We start from the raw sequence: 18,771 nt of genomic DNA, 5'->3' as shown, positions 1-18,771 counted from the left end.
GACGGTGGCCGATAGTGGTCGAGTCTCCCAGGACTGCTCTGCGCGCTCTCAGAGGGATGCGCCTGCGCATTGTGCTGGTCTCCATGGCAGGGCCTCGGAGCCAAGACGAGGTTGAGTAGACTCGTTTTGAATTTTCTCCCCTCCGCTCCGGCACCTCGTGGACTTCCCTCCTCGCCCTGTAGGGCTCTCGGAAGTGGCGGGACTGGGGGAGTCGGGGGTTTGGCCGAGTTGTCCGCGCCCACGAACGGGACGCTACCTCCCAACCCCCATTTCTTTCCTCCTGCCTCTTCCTCCCGTCACCTCCTGACCAGCCTGCTCCCTGAGCTACGCTGGCTCCTGCGGTAGTCGGGCCCGGGTGGTGACTTCAGTGCTCCACCTCGGGGCCTCCTCGGGGCCTCACACGATGAGGCCCGCTAACCCCCTCCCGGGACTGCGCCGGGGGGCCTCGGGAAGGCACGCTGGAGAAGGTGGAGATTAAGTGTCTGTAAAAGGGTTGCTGAGCCCCAGGACACGCCATCGCCGCGGAGAAGGACCCAGACCCCTTGGGCGGGAGCGCCTGGTGTGTGGTCCTTCGCACAGCCAAGAGCCCCGCTTTATTGGTTTTGTGTTTTGCCTTTTTTTTTTTTTCCCCCCTCCTTAGGAGCCCTTTTATATCTTCTGATTAGGAGGGGAAAGGCGTCCTCCCCCACATTCTCCTACGCTGTTTGACCTTTTTTTTTTTTTCCCCCTCGGTTTTGAAGTTACCTAAAGGCCTATGCCTAACTAAATTGTCCGGAGAGTTACTCTAATTGAATTTAGTTGTTTCGCTGTGGGAGGATGGAGGGAGAGATGCTATCTAGAATTCAAAGTTACTTTTTTAAGTCTTTCGCCAAAACTGCAAGAGGGGGACTTCAAGAGACAGCAGTTTAGAATCAGGCAAAACTGGATTGCAGAATTTGTGGGCAGAGCGGTATGTGTGCAGGCGAAAACAACTTAAGTTTTACTTTGCTTTGTTTAAAGAGGCGCTGCAATTAAGTAGGCACCTGGTGTTGAAATCAACCATAGCCTGTGAGAAAATATTTAAACATTTGCAAGCGGAAAAATAATATTTTACTGGAAAGCAATGGTAATGAAAGGAGGATATTTTCAGTTCACTCACCTTTCTAGAATGCGGGCTCTCCAACCTGAATGCCTCAGCTACTTATTAACCGCCCTGTGCCACACTTGGGTCACTGTGAGAATTAATTGCCACATAGTAAATGTTAAATTTATCCCCATCATTTTCATTTAGATGTCAGTTTGGCTAGAAGCTTTGCCAGCCTGAACAAATAAGGGAAAATGGCCTCATGGTTAGAGGAATTTCTCTAGAGAAAAAGAACACCTCTGTACTAAAGTCCTAGGAAAGGAGGAACTGGGGTTGCAAACAACCTATGGTCATTTAACCATGTGATTCATTGTGATGGTGAGAATTGTATACCTTAGGTAAGTTAGACCACCTGAAACTTGAAACACTTTCTTAACTGAAGTCTTGCTATTTAATCCGTATTTTCTGAATTTGGTAGAGGTGGGTAGAAATTTGACAGTTTTAAACATTCTCCTTTAATTGTGTTTTTTTTTAAAGATTTTATATATTTATTTGACACAGAGAGATCACAAGTAGGCAGAGAGGCAGGCAGAGAGAGAGGGGGAGGCAGGCTCCCTGCTGAGCAGACAGCCCATGTGGGGCTCCATCCCAGGACCCTGAGATCATAACCTGAGCCAAAGGTAGAGGCTTAACCCACTGAGCCACCCAGGCGCCCCTAATTATAAGTGATTTTTGAGATACAGCAGTAAAATTGCCTGAATTAACATTCATAGAACCCGAAATAATCTTCAAATAATTAGGTTCTTTTTCAGATAATTTTTTTACTATTGATAAAATATTACTGGTTAAAATATCTTTGAAAAATATATAGGTAGAGGGGTTCCTGGCTGGCTCAGTCAGTGGAACATGCAACCCTTGATCTCCGGGTTGTAAATTCGAGCCCAACATTTAAGATTACTTAAAATCTTAAAAATAACAAATTTAAAAAGTTTAATAAATTTTAGTGGTCAACAATTTGACATTTACCAAAATAAGAAAGTACAATACCCGATAGTCACCATAGGTTGATCTTAATTTGAATGGAGTAGTATGACCAGTAAAATACAAAACCTAGATATGTACTTCGTAAGATAAACCTTCAATTTGCAAAGCAGAAATGTTGAATTCACCAAAGTACGGTTTTCATTTGAGACCTTCCTTTAGTTAAGGAAAATTATAAGTGTTCAGAGCAACTGAACACCCAGTATGATGGCTTTGGTGTTTTTTTTTTCAGTAGTGACTCCTGTCGTATTTGGTGTTCCTCCATGCAGTACTTAGGGTAGTACTTTTGAGTGTTTTTCTTGGAACATTAACTTCAGGCTTTTTGTTCTTGATGATTTCCTACATGATTCATTTACTATGGTCTTCGTGAAGACACATTGTTATCTGGAAAATCACAGCTTGGAAGACTTGTGTCTCTATTATAGGTTTCTTTTTTTCTGCATGTAATGGCATGGTATGGTATGATCTGAAGACTATGCATGGGCTTCAGAGTTCTATTTGTTTTGTTTTTGGTTTTTTTCCAACTTAGTTTTGAATCTGAGCCTTAGTGCTCTTTGTGATCTTAGGCAAGTTACTTGACAGCTTTGGTCTTCTTATCTATAGAGGTAAGATCCAACTCAGGGGATGTGAGGATTAAGTGAAATAATCTGTAGAGCTCTCAAAGACCAGAGGTGAAAAGAGGTGTGTATTTACAGGGTAAAAAATGAATAGAAACCAAGATTATAGGGAAGTTAATAGAGAGGGCAAACCTTAAGATTAAAGAGACATTGTGAACACTGGCCTTAAATTTTTTTTCAGTGAAAATTTAAAATAAGTTATTGTTTATATATATTTGCATATATTTAAAATTTTGATGTTGACTTAACACACTAAAACTTTCCAAACCCATCTTTAAAAAAATAGATAGATGTCCTATCAAATATTTGTGAACTAGGAGTCTTGATTTATTTTTGACACTACTGATAGTAATTTTGTATACATCATAAAAGGAACTTTGTGTCATTTATGTACCCTAAAAGATGAGAGAAATTTTATTTTCTAATGTACTTTTGAGCAACATTTTTAATATTAATAAGTTAAAAGATCTGGCATTGATATTTAATATATTTCAAGATCCTTTAAATCTTAGGACACTAAAAGGGACTTAGAATTAGGAGAGTCTCTAAAACTGAAAGCAGCTTCATCTTTCAGTTACCCTGTTTGGGTATTTATTCTCAGGTAATTGACTTTAGCAGAAATACATTTTACCACACACAAGACTAAAGGAAACTCAACAAAATAATCAGTTGTTAAGAGAGAACACCTCTAAAGTATTGAACAAATAAAATTTGCTGCTGAACAAAAGCAAAACAGCAATGGCCCAAATATGGTCCACAGAGATGGGAGTGACCTGAAAAGAAAAGGAAAGCCCAAATAGCCAGTCTTTTCCTTTCTGCCATACATTCAATATGTATAAACAATAAAAAGCCCCTTTTCCCTATAAAACATGAAACTTCTCTTGAAACAGTTTCTTCCTAATTTTTGTTTTTGATATGAGGTAAAGTCCACTTTTTTAATGTGATGTGAAATATTCTAGAAAGCAATTTGACAGCAAAATGTAATGCTTTAGTGTGTGTTCTGAACTCCAATTATTAACTGCCTATACATGTAATACTTTCTTCTTTCTGTTTTCTTTATGTAATCCCAGTACTATTTGCTTAAGAACTAACCTCGTCAAACCAATTCCAGGATGTTTTACAGGGTATTATTTAGGGAAGGTGATATTTAGCCTCAAGCTTCTTTGGTTCCAAAAAATGCCCTGTTAGTAAATATTTCATGAGAGAAATGCAATTTACTGGGGAGGTCTTTGAGTAGTAGTTACAGAATGTGACTTGAAACAAAACTATAGTCCGCATGCCTAATTTTAGGTAAGGAAACTGACACAGAGAGGTTAAGTCACATACTCTGGACACATGGAGTTATCTGTAAAGTCAGTCCTAATCTTTAGTTTTCTTCAGCTGAGTCACTTGATGGTTCAGCTGTACTAGGAAGGCAGCTATGCTCACCACTATACCACCAGCGCAGTTCTGTTTTAGGATGGTATATAATTTTATTTATTATATAATAATAATTATAATAATAATAATAAAATAATAATTTTATTTGTTATATAATAAAATCTACATAAAATCGAGTAGTTTTCTTTATGTCTAGGAAAAGAAAATATATATTGAATACTTTTCTCATTACAGAAGAAATGCTGCTGTGAAGACATAATTATAGCTCTCACACAAATGAAGCCACAACTGTCATGATTTAGTGCCCCTCAAAGGAAGAACTTGAGTGGACAAGAGAGGGCATTTCTGGGAATAGTAAAATGTTTGAGGTCTGAATTTAAACTTGAGCTACTACCTGAAGGTAATATTTTTATTTTTAACTAATTGAAAGGAACAGCTCTATAAAAGTCAACTATTACCTATTATATATTAATGAAAAATCAAATTATACTTTGGATATAGGTACTTTGTTCTGTTTGTGTTTACCAGTTAAAAGAAGGCATTTTATACCTAGCTACTTAATATCTTTGTTCTTTAAAATGTCACTTTGATATAGTTAATTGAACATTAGGGGGATGCCTGGCTGGCTCAGTAGGTTAAGCGTCTGCCTTTGGCTCAGGTCCTGGGATCAAGTTCCACGTTGGGGCTCCTCGCTCAGTGGGGAGCCTACTTCTCCCTCTGCCTGCCACTCCCCCTGCTTGTGCTTTCTCTCTCTCTCTCTCTCTCTCAGTCTCTCTCTTTCTCTGACAAATAAATAAATAAAATCTTAAAAAAAAAAGGTTAATACTTACTAGCATATACTGACATTGAGGTTAGATGGGAATATTGGATATTTTAAGTCACCCTGCATTTGTCAGGATTGAAAAGCATGCAAATTGATGGGGGAATTAAGGGAGGAAGGAGTAATACTTTTCCCTTCATTCAAAAAAAATACGATTTTGAAAAGGATGTCTGTAGCATAGGAATGTACTTTCAACTTCCAATTCAACAATGGATTAGTTAATAGATACCAAAACCCATTTTTCCGTATAGAAACTACTTTTAAGTAGTATTTTCCCAGTTTAACCATATAAAATTTCTTTAACCTGTAGTATAGACGTATATACTGAAAGGAAAATTTTGAGTTTTGAGTTCCAAAAGACAGCGGAAAAAGAAATTCTCTTTGAGTGGCAAAATCCCAGTCTGGGTAAAATCCTGAAGTAGGTGGTTTATGTTTGGCGGTGTTCTTCTGTTAACGTCTTCACCACCTTTCCTGGTATAATTCCCTGGGGCGTTCATCCAGTCTTCTTCATTGTAGCACAGCTCAGGCCTCTGCTGAAGCCCTTTTAAATGTTCTGAGCTTCAGGTGTACTTGCTTTCTCACCTCCAGATTAAACTTTCCAGGGTAGCTATTCTGAACTTTTCTTCTTCTTCTTCTTCTTTTTTTTTAAGATTTTATTTATTTATTTGACAGAGATCACAAGTAGGCAGAGAGGGGGGAAGTAGGCTTCCTGCTGAGCAGAGAGTCGGATGGATGCATGGCTTGATCCCAGGACCCTGAGATCATGACCTGAGCCGAAGGCAGAGGCTTTAACCCACTGAGCCACCCAGGCACCCCATGAACTCTTCTTAAATGAAGAAAGCTGTATAAATTTAATATATAAATTTACACAAATTTGTTAATGACTGATACTATGTCCAGAGTGTTTTCAGTTTTAAGAGAAAATGTTGAGGTGCCTGGGTGGCTCAGTCATTAAACATCTGCTTCCTGCCCAGGTCATGATCCGAGGTCCTGGGATCGAGCCCCACATCAAGCTCCTTGCCCAGTGGGAGTCTGCTTCTCCCTCTCCCATTACCCCCACTTGTGTTCCCTCTCTCACTGTATCTCTCTGTCAAATAAACAAATTAATTAAATTAAATAAAAAGGGCTTATTATCTCCAGTGAAAATTTCAGCTTGGGTAAGAGAAAGTAAATAAAATGAAAAAAATTTAGGCCAGTAGGGATAATTTATAATGGGATCAGGGCAGCTATTAGAAAACTGGAAGTAAGTCTTTAGAATTCTTTCCCCTAAGCTATTTGTACTTTTTTCTTCTTCTCAAGCTCTGCTTTTGAATCTGTTTGCAGGATGTTTTCTCAGTGATTACAGTGTGTGCAAGGTTCGAACTCTAGCTTTTTCAAGGGATCAGAGGTGTTTATATTGTTTGCAGGAGGGCTTTGGTGCTTTAGGGACTGCCTTTAATTGAATTTCAACCAAGAAACGTGGAGAACGAAAAAGGAACAAAGAATTTCTTTTAGCATCTGTAATTTATTAACCTATCAAAAAAAAAAAAAGATTTAAAGCTATAACTAATGAAGGAAGAAGGGAATTTTTTTCTGTGACTTTGATAGAGTTCCTGTTGTAATAGCAACGAGTAGGATTTGGGATCAGTACATGTGCCTTGGTCAGCCACTTAGTGTATTTATAATCTTGGGAAAGTTACTTAATTGCCTGAATCTTATGTCTTTACATGTAAATTGGAGCAAGTAACTGAATCACAGGGTTGTTGAAAGGATTATATAAAATGACTTATATGAAATACTTTTAGGGGTGCCTGGGTGGCTCAGTTGGTTAAACCTCCCAACTCTTGATTTCAGCTTACATCATGATCCTGGGGTCGTGAGATCCAGCCTGTGCCATGCTCCATGATCAGTGGGTAGTCTGCTTCTCTCCCTCTGCCCTTACCCCTGCTCGCAGTCTCTCTCAAACAAACAAATAAATCTTAAACAACAACAAAAAAACTTTTTAGCATAGTGCTTTACCATCGTGCCCATTAATTGATAACCCCATAACCTTAAGCAGTGAGCCTCAATTTCCTTTTCAGTAAAAGGGTGGTAATAGGTTCTACATCACAGAATATAGAGTCGTTATTAATAATTCTAGCTAGTAATTGTTAAGTATAATAAACATTCAGTGGTGCCTGGGTGGCTTAGTCAGTTAAGCACCTGCCTTGGGCTCAGGTCATGATCCCAGAATCCTGGGATCGAGCCCCACATCAGGCTTCTCATTTGGGAGCCTGCTTTTCTCTCTCGCTCTGCCTGCTGCTCCACCTGCTTGTGCTCTCTCTCTGTCAAATAAATAAAAACAAACTTTTTAAAAAATTATTTATTTATTTATTTCACAGAACACAAGCAGGAGGAGTAGCAGGTAGAGGGAGAGGGAGAAGCAGACTCCCTGCCGAGTAAGGAGTCGGATGCAGGCCTCGATTCCAGGACCCCGGGATCCTGACCTGAGCCGAAGGCAGTTGCTTAACCAACTGAACCACCCAGGCGCCCCAATAAAAATACTCTTAAAAAAAGAACCATTCGGGGCCCCTGGGTGGCTTAGTCGCTGGGCTTCTGCCTTTGGCTCAGGTCATGATCCCGGGGTTCTGGGATCGAGCCCAGCATTTGGCTCCCTGCTCTGTGGGAAGCCTGCTTCTCACTCTCCCACTCCTCTTGCTTGTGTTCCCTCTCTCACTGTGTCTCATAAATAAATAAATGAATGAATGAATGAATGTTATTGAATCTCATGTTAAATAAAATCTTGAAAAAAAATTCAATAAACTTTATATTATATAGCTTTGACAAATTTATAATCTTCATCTATTTTGTCATAGCAGTGTTTATATTTAAAACTCAGCTCTCAAAAAAAAAATTTTTTTTTTTAGAGATTTATTCACTTATTTTAGAGAAAGAAAAAGTGGGAGAGTGATGGGGGCAGGGAGGAGCAGAGGGAGAGAGAATCCTAAGCAGACCCCAGATTGAGCATGGAGCCAGACATGGGACTTGATCTCACGATGCTGAGAACACAACCTGAGCCAAAACCAAGCATCGGAGGCTTAACTGACTGTCTACCCAGGTGCCCCTTAAAAAGATTTCTTAATCTTGATGTCACCGTGGTTAGATGGTGAATATTTCTTTTCTTTTCTTTTTTTAAGATTTTATTTATTTATTTGACAGAGAGATCACAAGCAGGCGAGAGGCAGGCAGAGATCGGGGGAGCAGGCTCCCTGCTGAGCAGAGAGCCTGATGCAGGGCTCGATCCCAGGACCCTGAGATCATGACCGGAGCCAAAGGCAGAGGCTTAACCCACTGAGCCACCCAGGCACCCCCAGTTATTTCAGTCTTAATGCATCCCTCAGTGGTACTTTATTTTCAGTTGACTCTGTAAGACTTTTCTTTTTGAATAGTGTTGTTTTTCTACCGTGGACATTGGAAGATTTACAGAAAAATCAATAGCTTTACAGAAAAACTGAGCAGGGCACTGAGGTGGCATAGTCGGTTAAGCATCCAGCTCTTGGTTTCAGCTTGGGTCGTGGTCTTGGGTCGTGGAATCCAGCTCTGCCTCCGGCTTCACCCAGCACGGAGTCTGCTTGAAATTCTCTCTCCTCTCCCTGCCCCTCCCACTTCTCTCTCTCTCTCTCTCAAATAAATCTTCTTAAAAAATAAAGAAAGAGGGGCGCCTGGGTGGCTCAGTGGGTTAAGCCGCTGCCTTCAGCTCGGGTCATGATCTCAGGGTCCTGGGATCGAGTCCCGCATCCGGCTCTCTGCTCAGCAGGAAGCCTGCTTCCCTTCCTCTCTCTCTGCCTGCCTCTCTGCCTACTTGTGATCTCTGTCAAATAAATAAAATCTTAAAAAAAAAAAAAAAGAAAGAAAGAAAGAAAGATCAAGCAGGGAATACAAAGATTTCCATATTCCCGCCCCCACAACATTCCTTTCTCTGTGTGCTAGCACAGTTTTCCCTGTTATTAACATTTTGCATTAGTGTGGTACCTTTCTTTTTTTTTTTTTTCCTCAATATTTATTTATTTAATAAACTCTTTGCCCAACGTGGGACTAGAACTCAGAGTCCTGAGATGAAGAGCTGCATGCCCCACAGACTGAGCCAGCCAGGTACCCCTAGTGTGGTATATTTCTTAAAGTTAATGAACCAATATTGATACAGTATCATGAACAAGTCTATAGTTTGCATTAAGGTTCACTATTTGTGTTGTATAATTTTATGCGTTTTGACAAAACCGATGTCAAAATGTCATGTATCCACCATAACAGTATCATAAAGAATTGTTTCAACACAATAAAAATTTCTCAACCTGTGGCAACTATCTTGTTACTGAGTCTGTAGTTTTGCCTTTTCAAGAATGTCATGTATTTGAAATCATATAGTATGCAGGCTTTTCAGAGTGACTTCTTTTACTTATCAAAATATGTTTAAAGTTTTCCTTGTCTTTTGTGGCTTAATAGCCTTTTTTAAAAATTGAAGTAAAGTTCACATATAATAGCAGTTTCAGGTATACAACATAGCGATTTGACGATTATAAACATTATGAAATGCTTACTGTGATAAGTATAGGTACCATCTGTCTCCATTAAAAAGTTATTACACAGGGGTGCCTGGGTGGCTCAATGGGTTAAGCCGCTGCCTTCGGCTCAGGTCATGATCCCAGGGTCCTGAGATCGAGTCCCGCATCGGGCTCCTTACTCGGCAGAGAGCCTGCTTCTCTCTCTGCCTCTCCCTGCCACTCTGCCTGCTTGTGCTCTCTCTCTCTCTCTCTCATAAATAAATAAATAAAATCTAAAAAAAAAAAGTTATTACAATACTATTGACTAGATTCTGTGTGCTGTACTTTTTATCCTTGTGAGATATTATTTTTTTGAGAGAGTGAGCAAGCAGGGAGAAGGAAAAGGGAGAGAATTTTTTTTTTTTTAAGATTTATTTATTATTTTAGAGAGCAAGGGAGGGGGCAGAGGAAGAGGGAGAGAGAGAATCTCAAGTAGACTGCACTCAGCACAGAACCTGACTTGGGCCTCAATCTCACAACCCTGAGACCGTGACCTGGACTGAAACCAAGAGCTGGACGCCTAACTTGACTGAGCCGTCCAGGCACCACCTGACTTGCTTATTTTGTAACTGGAAGATTGTATCTCTTAATTCCACATGTAAGAGAGATCATGTGGTATTTGCCTTTCTCTAGTTGTTTGTATATTTTCTTTAGTAAAGTGTTTACTCAAATATTTTGCCCACTTTTTATTAGGTCTTATAATTGAGTTGAAACAGTTCTTTACAGAGTTGGGATATAAATTCCTTTATCAAGGGACGCCTGGGTGGCTCAGTCAGTTGAGTGTCTGCCTTCAGCTCAGGTCGTGATCCCAGGGTACTGGGATGGAGTCCTGCATTGGGCTCCTTGCTCGGTGGGGAGCCTGCTTCTCCCACTGCCTGCTGCTCCCCCTGCTTGTGTACTCTTGCTCTCTCTCCTTCTTTCTGACAAATAAAGTGTTTAAATAAATAAATAAATTCCTTTATGTATTGCATGGAGCACCTGGGTGGCTCACACAGTTGGGCGGCTGCCTTTGGCTGAGGTCATGATCCCAGAGTCCTGGATCAAGCCCCATGTCGGGTCCCCTGCTCAGTGGGGAGCCTGCTTCTCTCTCTCCCTCTGTTGCTCCCCCTGCTTGTACTCTCTCCATCTCTCTCTCTCTCTCTCTGTCAAATGAATACACTCTTAAAAAAAAAAAAAAAAAGGAATATGTTTTGCAAATATTTTCTCCCAAAATGTAATGAACAAGTTTCATTTTGGTGAAGTCCAATCTGTAGACTTATATTTTTGTGCTTTTTGTGTCATATTTAAGATATTTTTGCCAAACCCTGAGTCTTAAAGATTTTTCCCTATGATTTCTTCTAGAAGTTTTATAGTTTTACTGGCCATGATTGTTTCAAGCTGATTTTTTAATATGGTTTGAGGTAAGTGTCATTTACTGTTTTGCATATAGCTATTGTTTCAGCTCCATTTGTCAAAAAGATTGTCCTTTTTCTCTTAATTGCCTTGGTACCTTTATCGAAAAGCATTTGACTAGGAGCACCTAATTTCTGCTTGAGATTCTCTCTCTCTCTGCCCCTCCCCCTGCTCTCTCTCTCTCTCTCTCTCTCTCAAATAACTAAGTCTTAAAAGAAAAAAAAGCATGACTATATATGTGAGGCTCTATTTCTATTCTCTATTCTGTTCATTGATCTATTTGTCTGTCTTTACACTAATACCAACTATCTTGATTATTTTAGCTTTATGACAAGTCTCAAAATCAGGAAGTTTAAGAATTCCAATTCTGTTGTTTTTTCCCCCAAGTTTTTTTGGCTATTTTGACCTTTGACCTTTTTTTTTTTTTTTTTTTTAAAGAGAGGGAGAAATGGAAGGTGGGGCAGAGGGAGAGTGAGAGAGAATCCCAAGCAGGCTCCATGCCCAGCACAGAGCCTGACACTGGACTCAGTCTCATGACTCTGAAATCATGACCTGAGCTGAAATTGAGAGTTGGACACTTAACTGACTGAGCCACCCAGGTGCTCCCATTATATATTCTAGACCTTATCAGAGATTTAATTTACAAATACTTCCTCCCATCTATAGGTTGTCTTTTCATTCTTGTCATGGTGTCCTTTGCACAGAAGTTTTTATTTTTTTATTTTTATTTTTATTTTTAAAATATTTTATTTATTTATTTGACAGAGATCACAAGTAGGCAGAGAGGCAGGCAGAGGAGGGCTCCCTGCTGAGCAGAGAGCCTGATGAGGAACTCAATCCCAGGACCCTGAGATCATGACCTGAGCCGAAGGCAGAGGCTTAATGCACTGAGCCTCCCAGACACCCCAAAAAGTTTTTATTTTTGTAATGTCCAGTTTACCTATTTTTAATTTTGACTCTACAGTTTTTTGGTGTTCTAGCTATGGAAGCATTGCCAAATCCAAGGTCATGAAGATTTATCCTTATATTTTCTTCTAAGAATTTTATGGTTTTAACTCTTACATTTAGGTTATTGATCTATTTTAGGCTTTTTTGTTTGTTTGTCTTTTTTATATACTATGAGGTAGGGGGTTCATTTTCATTATTTTGTATTTGGATATTGAGTTGTCCCAGCACCAGTTGTTGAAGAAGACTATTCATTTCTCACTGGATCCCTTTGGCACCCTTGTTGAAAATTATTTGACCATAGTTGTTTTGAGTTTTTTCCTGGACTCTCAGTTCTATTCCATTGATCCACATGTCTATCCTCAAGCCATTACTACATTCTTTTGAGTATTGTAGCTTTGTAGTAAGATTTGAAATTGTGAAGAATAAGTCCTCCAACTTTGTTCTTTTTCAAGATTGTTTTGGCTGTTTAGGTGCCATGTAATTCTATACAAATTTGCCTTTTCCAAACTAAAAAAAAGACCATTGGGATTTTGATAAGGATTGCATTGAATCTCTACATTGCTTTGGATAGTATTACCATATTCGTGTTTTCCAATTCCAGGAATACAGTATGTCTTTCCATTTATTTACATCTTTAATTTTATTCAACAGTATTTTATAGTTTTAATGTACTAGTCTTGTACTTCTTGCTTAAATTTGTTCATCAGTATTTTATTCTTGTTGATAAGTTTGCAAATAAATCATTTTCTTAATTTCATTTTATTTTGGGATTGCTCATTGCTAGTATATAGAAATACAATGGAGTTGTTGTTTTTTTTTTTAATATTTTATTTATTCATTTGAGACAGAGAGCATGAGCACGGGTGAGGCAGAGGAAGAGGGAGAAGCAGACTTCCTGCTGAACTGGGAGCCTAGTGTGGGGCTTGATTCCAGGACCTGGAGATCATGACCTGAGCCGAAGGCAGATGCTTAACCATCTGAGCCACCCAGGCACCCCCCACTTCTTTGTTTTTTAGAAATATGATGGAATTTTGCATATTTATCTAATATCCTGTAACTTTGTTGAATTTATTAGCTCTGATAGTATTTTTGGTAATTCTTCAGGATTTTCTATATACAAGATCAAGACCATAGGCGAATAAATATAGGTGTACGTTTGTTCTTAGTATTTTCTCATGATCTTTTTAGTTTCTGTAAGATTTTATAGTCATGTCCCATTTCGATTTCTGATTCTAGTTATTCGTGTCTCTTCTTTTTTTATTGTCAGTCTAGATAAAGTTTTGTCAATTTATCAATCTTTTTGAAGAACCAACTTTTAGATTGATTAATTCTTTTGCTTTTCTATTCTTGATTTTGCTTATCTCTAATCTATGTTATTTTCTTCCTTCTACTAGATTTCAATTTAGTTGGCTCTTGTTTGTTTATTTATTTATTTATTTATTTATTTTTTAAAGATTTTATTTATTTATTTGACAGAGATCACAAGCAGGCAGAGAGGCAGGCAGAGAGAGAGGAGGAAGCAGGCTCCTTGCTGAGCAGAGAGCCCGATGCGGGGCTCGATCCCAGGACCCTGAGATCATGACCAGAGCTGAAGGCAGCAGCTTAACCCACTGAGCCACCCAGGCGCACCGGCTCTTGTTTATTTTTGAAGAATAATATCAGGTTATTGTTTTGAGGTTTTTTCTTTTTTTTTTTTTTAAATATAGGCATATTTGCTCTAGATTTCCCTCTGAGCATTGCTTTCCCTTCATCCCATACGTTTTGATACACTGTGTTTATCTGTCATCACCCCCTCCTGAGTTATGTGTATTTTATTTAGTTCTTCAGTATTTTATTTCTATTATTAAAACACACATATAAAAATTATAATAGCATTATTGTTATTTATATAGATAGTGTTTATTTGGATTTTTCTTAGAGTTATTAATTTACTAGCTTACCATTTTTCTGGCATCTCAGGATTTCCCTCTGGTACCATTTTTATTCTCTGCATTCTTTAGAAATTTCTTTCATGTAGGATCTATTCATTGTAAACTTTCAGTTTTTTTAAAAACCTTTTCTTTTTAAAGATTTTATTTATTTATTTGAGAGAGAGAAAGAGCGTGCACAAGCAGGGAGAGCAGCAGAGGAAGAGAGAGAAGCATGCTCCTTGCTAAGCAGGGAGCCCGATGTGGGGCTCGATCCCACTGGGATCATGACCTGAACTGAAGGCAGACACTTAACTGACTGAGCCACCCAGGCACCCCTCAGTTTTTTAAAATCTTAAAATATCTTTCTCTCACCCTGCTTTGTGAAAGAAATCGTTTTGAGCTTATATAATCATATGCTGAGAATTAATTTTCTTTTTTTTAACATGACTTCTGCCAGTGTTGCTATTGAGTAGTCTGCTGTGTATCTAATGTCAGTACCCCATGGGTGATCTTATCTCTCTTGCTTCACTTTTAGATTTTCCTTTCTTTTTAGAATTTTTGTACTTCTACTACATTGGGTATAGATTTCTTTTGATTAATTTTGGTACATTTTGTACTTTATCCGTGGATTCAGTGTTGAAAAATTGTTAGCTACTTTCTCCTCAAGTATTGTCTGTCAGCCGTTTTTTCTATTTCTTTTCTATTCTTCTGAGATTCTAATTATAAGTATGTTATACTTACTCTATTTTGTTTAAGTTTTAAGTCTCTTCATGTTTTTTATCTTCTGTTTTTCCTGTGATGAATTCTGGGTAATTTTTAAAAATATGGCTTCTAATTTAATAGTTCTTTCTTCCAAATTTATTCTATTTAATCAATCCATTGACTTACTTTTTTTTTTTTTTTAATTTCTGAAAGTTCTGTTTGGATCTCTTTCGGATTAAACTTTTCAGTCTTCTTGCTTGCTTATTCCTGTTATTCATTCAGTTTATTTATTTGAGTTTAAAATAGTTATTTTATATTCACTGTTAGATGGTTCCAATATTTGAAGTTTAAGGAGGTGTCTGACTTTGCTGACTCTTTCTTTTGAAGGTTTATTTCCTGTGTTTTTGGCACTCTAATTATAAGCTTATATTGAATCTTGATATGAAAGGAAACTAATGCCTTAATTGGGTTTGGGTTCCTCCAAATAATAGCTCCGCTTGGTCTTACCAGAAGCTGGGCTAAACTATTGTCTCAAGATCTTTCACGTTCCTAGTCTTATCTTGGGAATTTTAATTTCCTCTCCCCTAAGAGCTACTTATCCACACCCCACCTCCCAGCCATAAAACTTGGGTATTAGTACTGCTGTTGCAGAAATTTTCCTCTTTGCTTGTGCTTTTCACTTGGGTTTTGGCTCACAGCTTTTGCTTTTCTTTTTTCTTTTCTTTTTTTTTTTTTTTTGGTGGGGGAGGGGACATAGACAGCACGGAGTGGCCTTTGATTTTTGTTACATCCTGTAACAGCTCCTGGTCATAAAGTATTTTTAGACCCACTTTCTTTTTTTCGTTTTCTAGCAAGAGAGCCTTCTATATTATATCATCTACCATATTGCCATTAGTGGAACTTTCTTTTTATTTTTTTAAACTATATATAAAACATATTATTCCTAAGTTTTATATATGTAAAAAATTCAAAATGGAACAGAACCAGAACATTATAAAATAAAATTGCCCTTAACCTGAGAGGGACCTATAGGTTTTTGGGATTTTTGTAATGAATTAGAATACAAGCGGTAATTTAAAATCTTAAAAGAAAAACAACTTTAAGATATTTTAAAGTTATATATTAAAAATAAGACTGATTTTTAACCTATTACAATTTATATTTGAATAGAAATATTTATAATATTTTGGAAATATGAAATGGCACACCTTGTAGATTTTCTGAAATGGTTAATTTTACAAATGTATGTGTGGATGCTATCAAAGAAAAATGTTTTCATGTGTTCAAATATATATACCAACTAAGTCTTAAGTACAAGGTATAAATTTAAATTATAGCATAGGGTGACTTTATTGTGGTGTGATGTGGTTACATGTGTTAAAATCCACGGAACTACATAGCAAAAACAAAAAAGGAAGTTCAATTTAATGCCTGTTAATTTAAAAATAAAACTTTCAGGATTTTTAAGAAGACTGTGCTGTTTTATTAAAAATAAAATTAAGTGTGTGGGTTCTTAAAAAGATTTTATGAAGTTTATTTTATATTATAAATTTTCCAGTGTTATTCTTCACCAGCTTTGTTTTGACCTTACTCCAGTTTTGAGATTTAAAGCATCATTACTTTCAGATAATCCAGAATCTAGTATTTATTATATTTTAGCAGGCCAAGGTTTCAGAACCTCAGCACCATTGATATCTTTGTTTTGGAGGCTGCCGTGAGCATTCCAAAATATTTAGTAGTACCCCTAGCTTCTCTCCATTAGATTCTAGTAGCACTCTTCTCTCATTTTTGACAACCAAAAATATTTCCAAACATTGCCAAATATCCCAAGGGGGCGGTGTGTGTGTGTGTCTGTGTCTGTGTGTGTATGGGTGTGTGTGTAAAGCCAGGTCACCACTAGAGCTAACCACTGTACCAAGCCAAAGTGGCTCAGACTTCTGGAATACATATTTATTCATTTTCAAAGTTTGTCAACCCAGTATTAGTGGTATGATGTGCATTATGGTAAGATCTGTTTGTATATAATCTGTCTATGCCAAAACATCTTTTCTAAAATTACCTAATGCTACAATAGTATGTGCTCAACTCATAAAATTAAGAACCTTTATTTGCATTAAATCTTTACAAAATGAGAATTTTCGAAGTATTTGAAAGGGTAAAAAGTACTGTCCCGTAACAACAATCTTAATTAACCAATACATGAGTTTAATGAAGGGTAAGATGAGGAAACTACATAATGGTAATCTTTGTTTTGGCCTGAATGTATTCTGGTGCCTTGGCAAATCATTTAACAAAAATGTTTATTTTATTAACCTATAGAATTTTCTTAATCTATAGAATGGAAATTATTTAACCTGAATAGATGGGTTAACACAGTAGGAGAAATGTGAGATTTGTTTAAGACAAACATTCCATAAAAATGTTAAGTGCTTTACTCAGATACTTACATTTTTTTCAGCTATTAACTAATAGAAGAAAATGGAATTGAATATACCAGCATGGAACAATCTAACGATTCCCTAAGAGTGAACCATAATGATTCTGAAGAATCAAAAACAGATTCTCAAGTATATGAGGTAGGAATTTAACTTTTGGGAGCTTTTTTCCATTCCATTTAACAACTACTATATTTTTTTAAGATTTTATTTATTTATTTGATAGATAACGCAAGCACGGAAAGTGGCAGGCAGAGGGAGAGAGAGAAGCAGGCTCCCTGCTGAACAGGGAGCCCTATGTAGGGCTTGATCCCAGGATCCTAGGATCATGATCTGATCCAAAGGCAGATGCTTAACCAACTGAGCCACCTAGGTGCCCCCATTTAATAACTTTTTAATGTATAAGAAATAGTATTATATTTAATTTTATTCAAGAATGTTACAATTTATCCACAATTCTATCATACACTTAACTTTATAATATAGAGCTTTACTTAAAGGAAAGCTTTTTTTTTTTTTTTTTAATTTGACAGAGATCACAAGTTGGCAGAGAGAGAGGAAAGCAGACTCCCTGCTGAGCAGAGAGCCCGATGTGGGGCTTGATCTCAGGACCCTGAGATTATGACCTGAGCTGAAGGCAGATGCTTAACCCACTGAGTCACCCAGGTGCACCAAAAGTAAAGCTTTTACTTAAAAGCTCTATTATAAAAATTCTATGTTCTTCAAAATCTATATATAAAGAAAAATCTGTGTTTTGAATTATATAGCATGATTTCAGGATGTGTTCCCATGGACAACTTTATTTCAATACGATTGAAATAAAATATAAAAATCAACAATTTCAGTTTAGAACAGCTTTCTGTCTATATCAGTCTGTGTGAATTGGCAACTCTTGTAAAAAATGAAGTGAATAATTAACTGAAAAATTAATCTTTCCATTTTTATTATAGCTTTCTATTTATTTTACTTTAAATTCCAGATAATTAACATATTATATTAGTTTCAGGTATATAATATATTGATTCAACTGTTTTATAGATCACCAGGTGCTCATCACAAGTGCACTCCTGGGTGCCTAGGTGGCTCAGTCTAAGGTTGGGCATCTGACTGTTCATCTCAGCTCAGGTCTTGATCTCAGGGTTGTTAGTTTGGGCCCTGCATTGGCCATGGAACCTACTTTAACAAAGTATAAAAACAAAAACAAAAACAAAAAAAATTGTAAAAACAAAAAAACAAAAAATCCCCCAAAACAAGTGCATTTCTTAAGCCCCATCTCCTATTTAACCTGTCCACCCCATCTCCCCATCCCCTGCTCTAGTAATCATCAGTATGTTCTCTTTTATTAATAGTCTGTTTCTTGATTTCTCTCTTTCTCTTTTTCCCTTTCCTCATTTGTTTGTTTCTTAAATTCCATATATGAGTGAAATCATATGGTATTTCTCTTTCTTTGACTGACTTCACTTAGCATTATATTCTCTAGCTCCATCCATGTTGTTGCAAATGGCAAGATGTCATTCTTCTTTTTTATGGCTGAATAATATTCCATTGTGTCTTATACCACGTCTTCATCAATTCATACCACATCCATTCATCAATCATTGGATACTTAGGCTGTTTCCATAATTTGGTTATTGTAAATAATGCTGCTGTATAAACATACGGGTTCATGTATCCCTTTGAATTAATGTTTTTGTATTTTTGGATAAATACCCAGTAATGTGGTAGTTATATTTTTAATTTTTTGAGGAACCTCCATACTGTTTTCACAGTGGCTAGTAAACATTCTTTGTTTGTTTGTTTGTTTGTTTTTATTGTAACATTACGGGCACTGGGCTGGTACAGTCGATAGAGCCTGCTACTCTTGTGAGTTTGAGTCCCATGTCGGGTGTAGAGATTACTTAATA

The 18,771-nt window shown here is 37.4% G+C and overlaps 1 protein-coding gene across 10 annotated transcripts in view; it reads left to right on the top strand.

Annotated features, from left to right (window-relative positions):
• Positions 1–22: 22 nt before the first annotated feature.
• The window catches only part of CARF (calcium responsive transcription factor), a 99,494-nt gene continuing 80,745 nt past the window's right edge, over positions 23–18,771 (top strand). For 8 of the 10 annotated variants that reach the window (XR_004382961.1, XR_004382960.1, XR_004382962.1 and 5 more), the window contains exons 1-3: positions 23–110; positions 4,336–4,501; positions 16,891–17,008. Coding sequence is in view for 7 of the 10 variants with exons in the window: in XM_032860049.1 (XP_032715940.1) it covers positions 16,931–17,008 (78 nt within the window). In the remaining 3 variants the exon portion in view is untranslated. Of the gene's footprint in view, positions 111–4,335; positions 4,502–12,408; positions 12,429–16,890; positions 17,009–18,771 lie in introns of those variants that run through there. The other 2 variants (XM_032860044.1, XM_032860045.1) reach the window with 2 other exon arrangements.

This window comes from Lontra canadensis, unplaced genomic scaffold (assembly GCF_010015895.1).
Source record: "Lontra canadensis isolate GAN:19392208 unplaced genomic scaffold, GSC_riverotter_1.0 scaffold18, whole genome shotgun sequence".
Taxonomy (NCBI): Eukaryota; Metazoa; Chordata; class Mammalia; order Carnivora; family Mustelidae; genus Lontra; species Lontra canadensis.
This window is presented reverse-complemented; position numbering and strand designations above follow the sequence as displayed.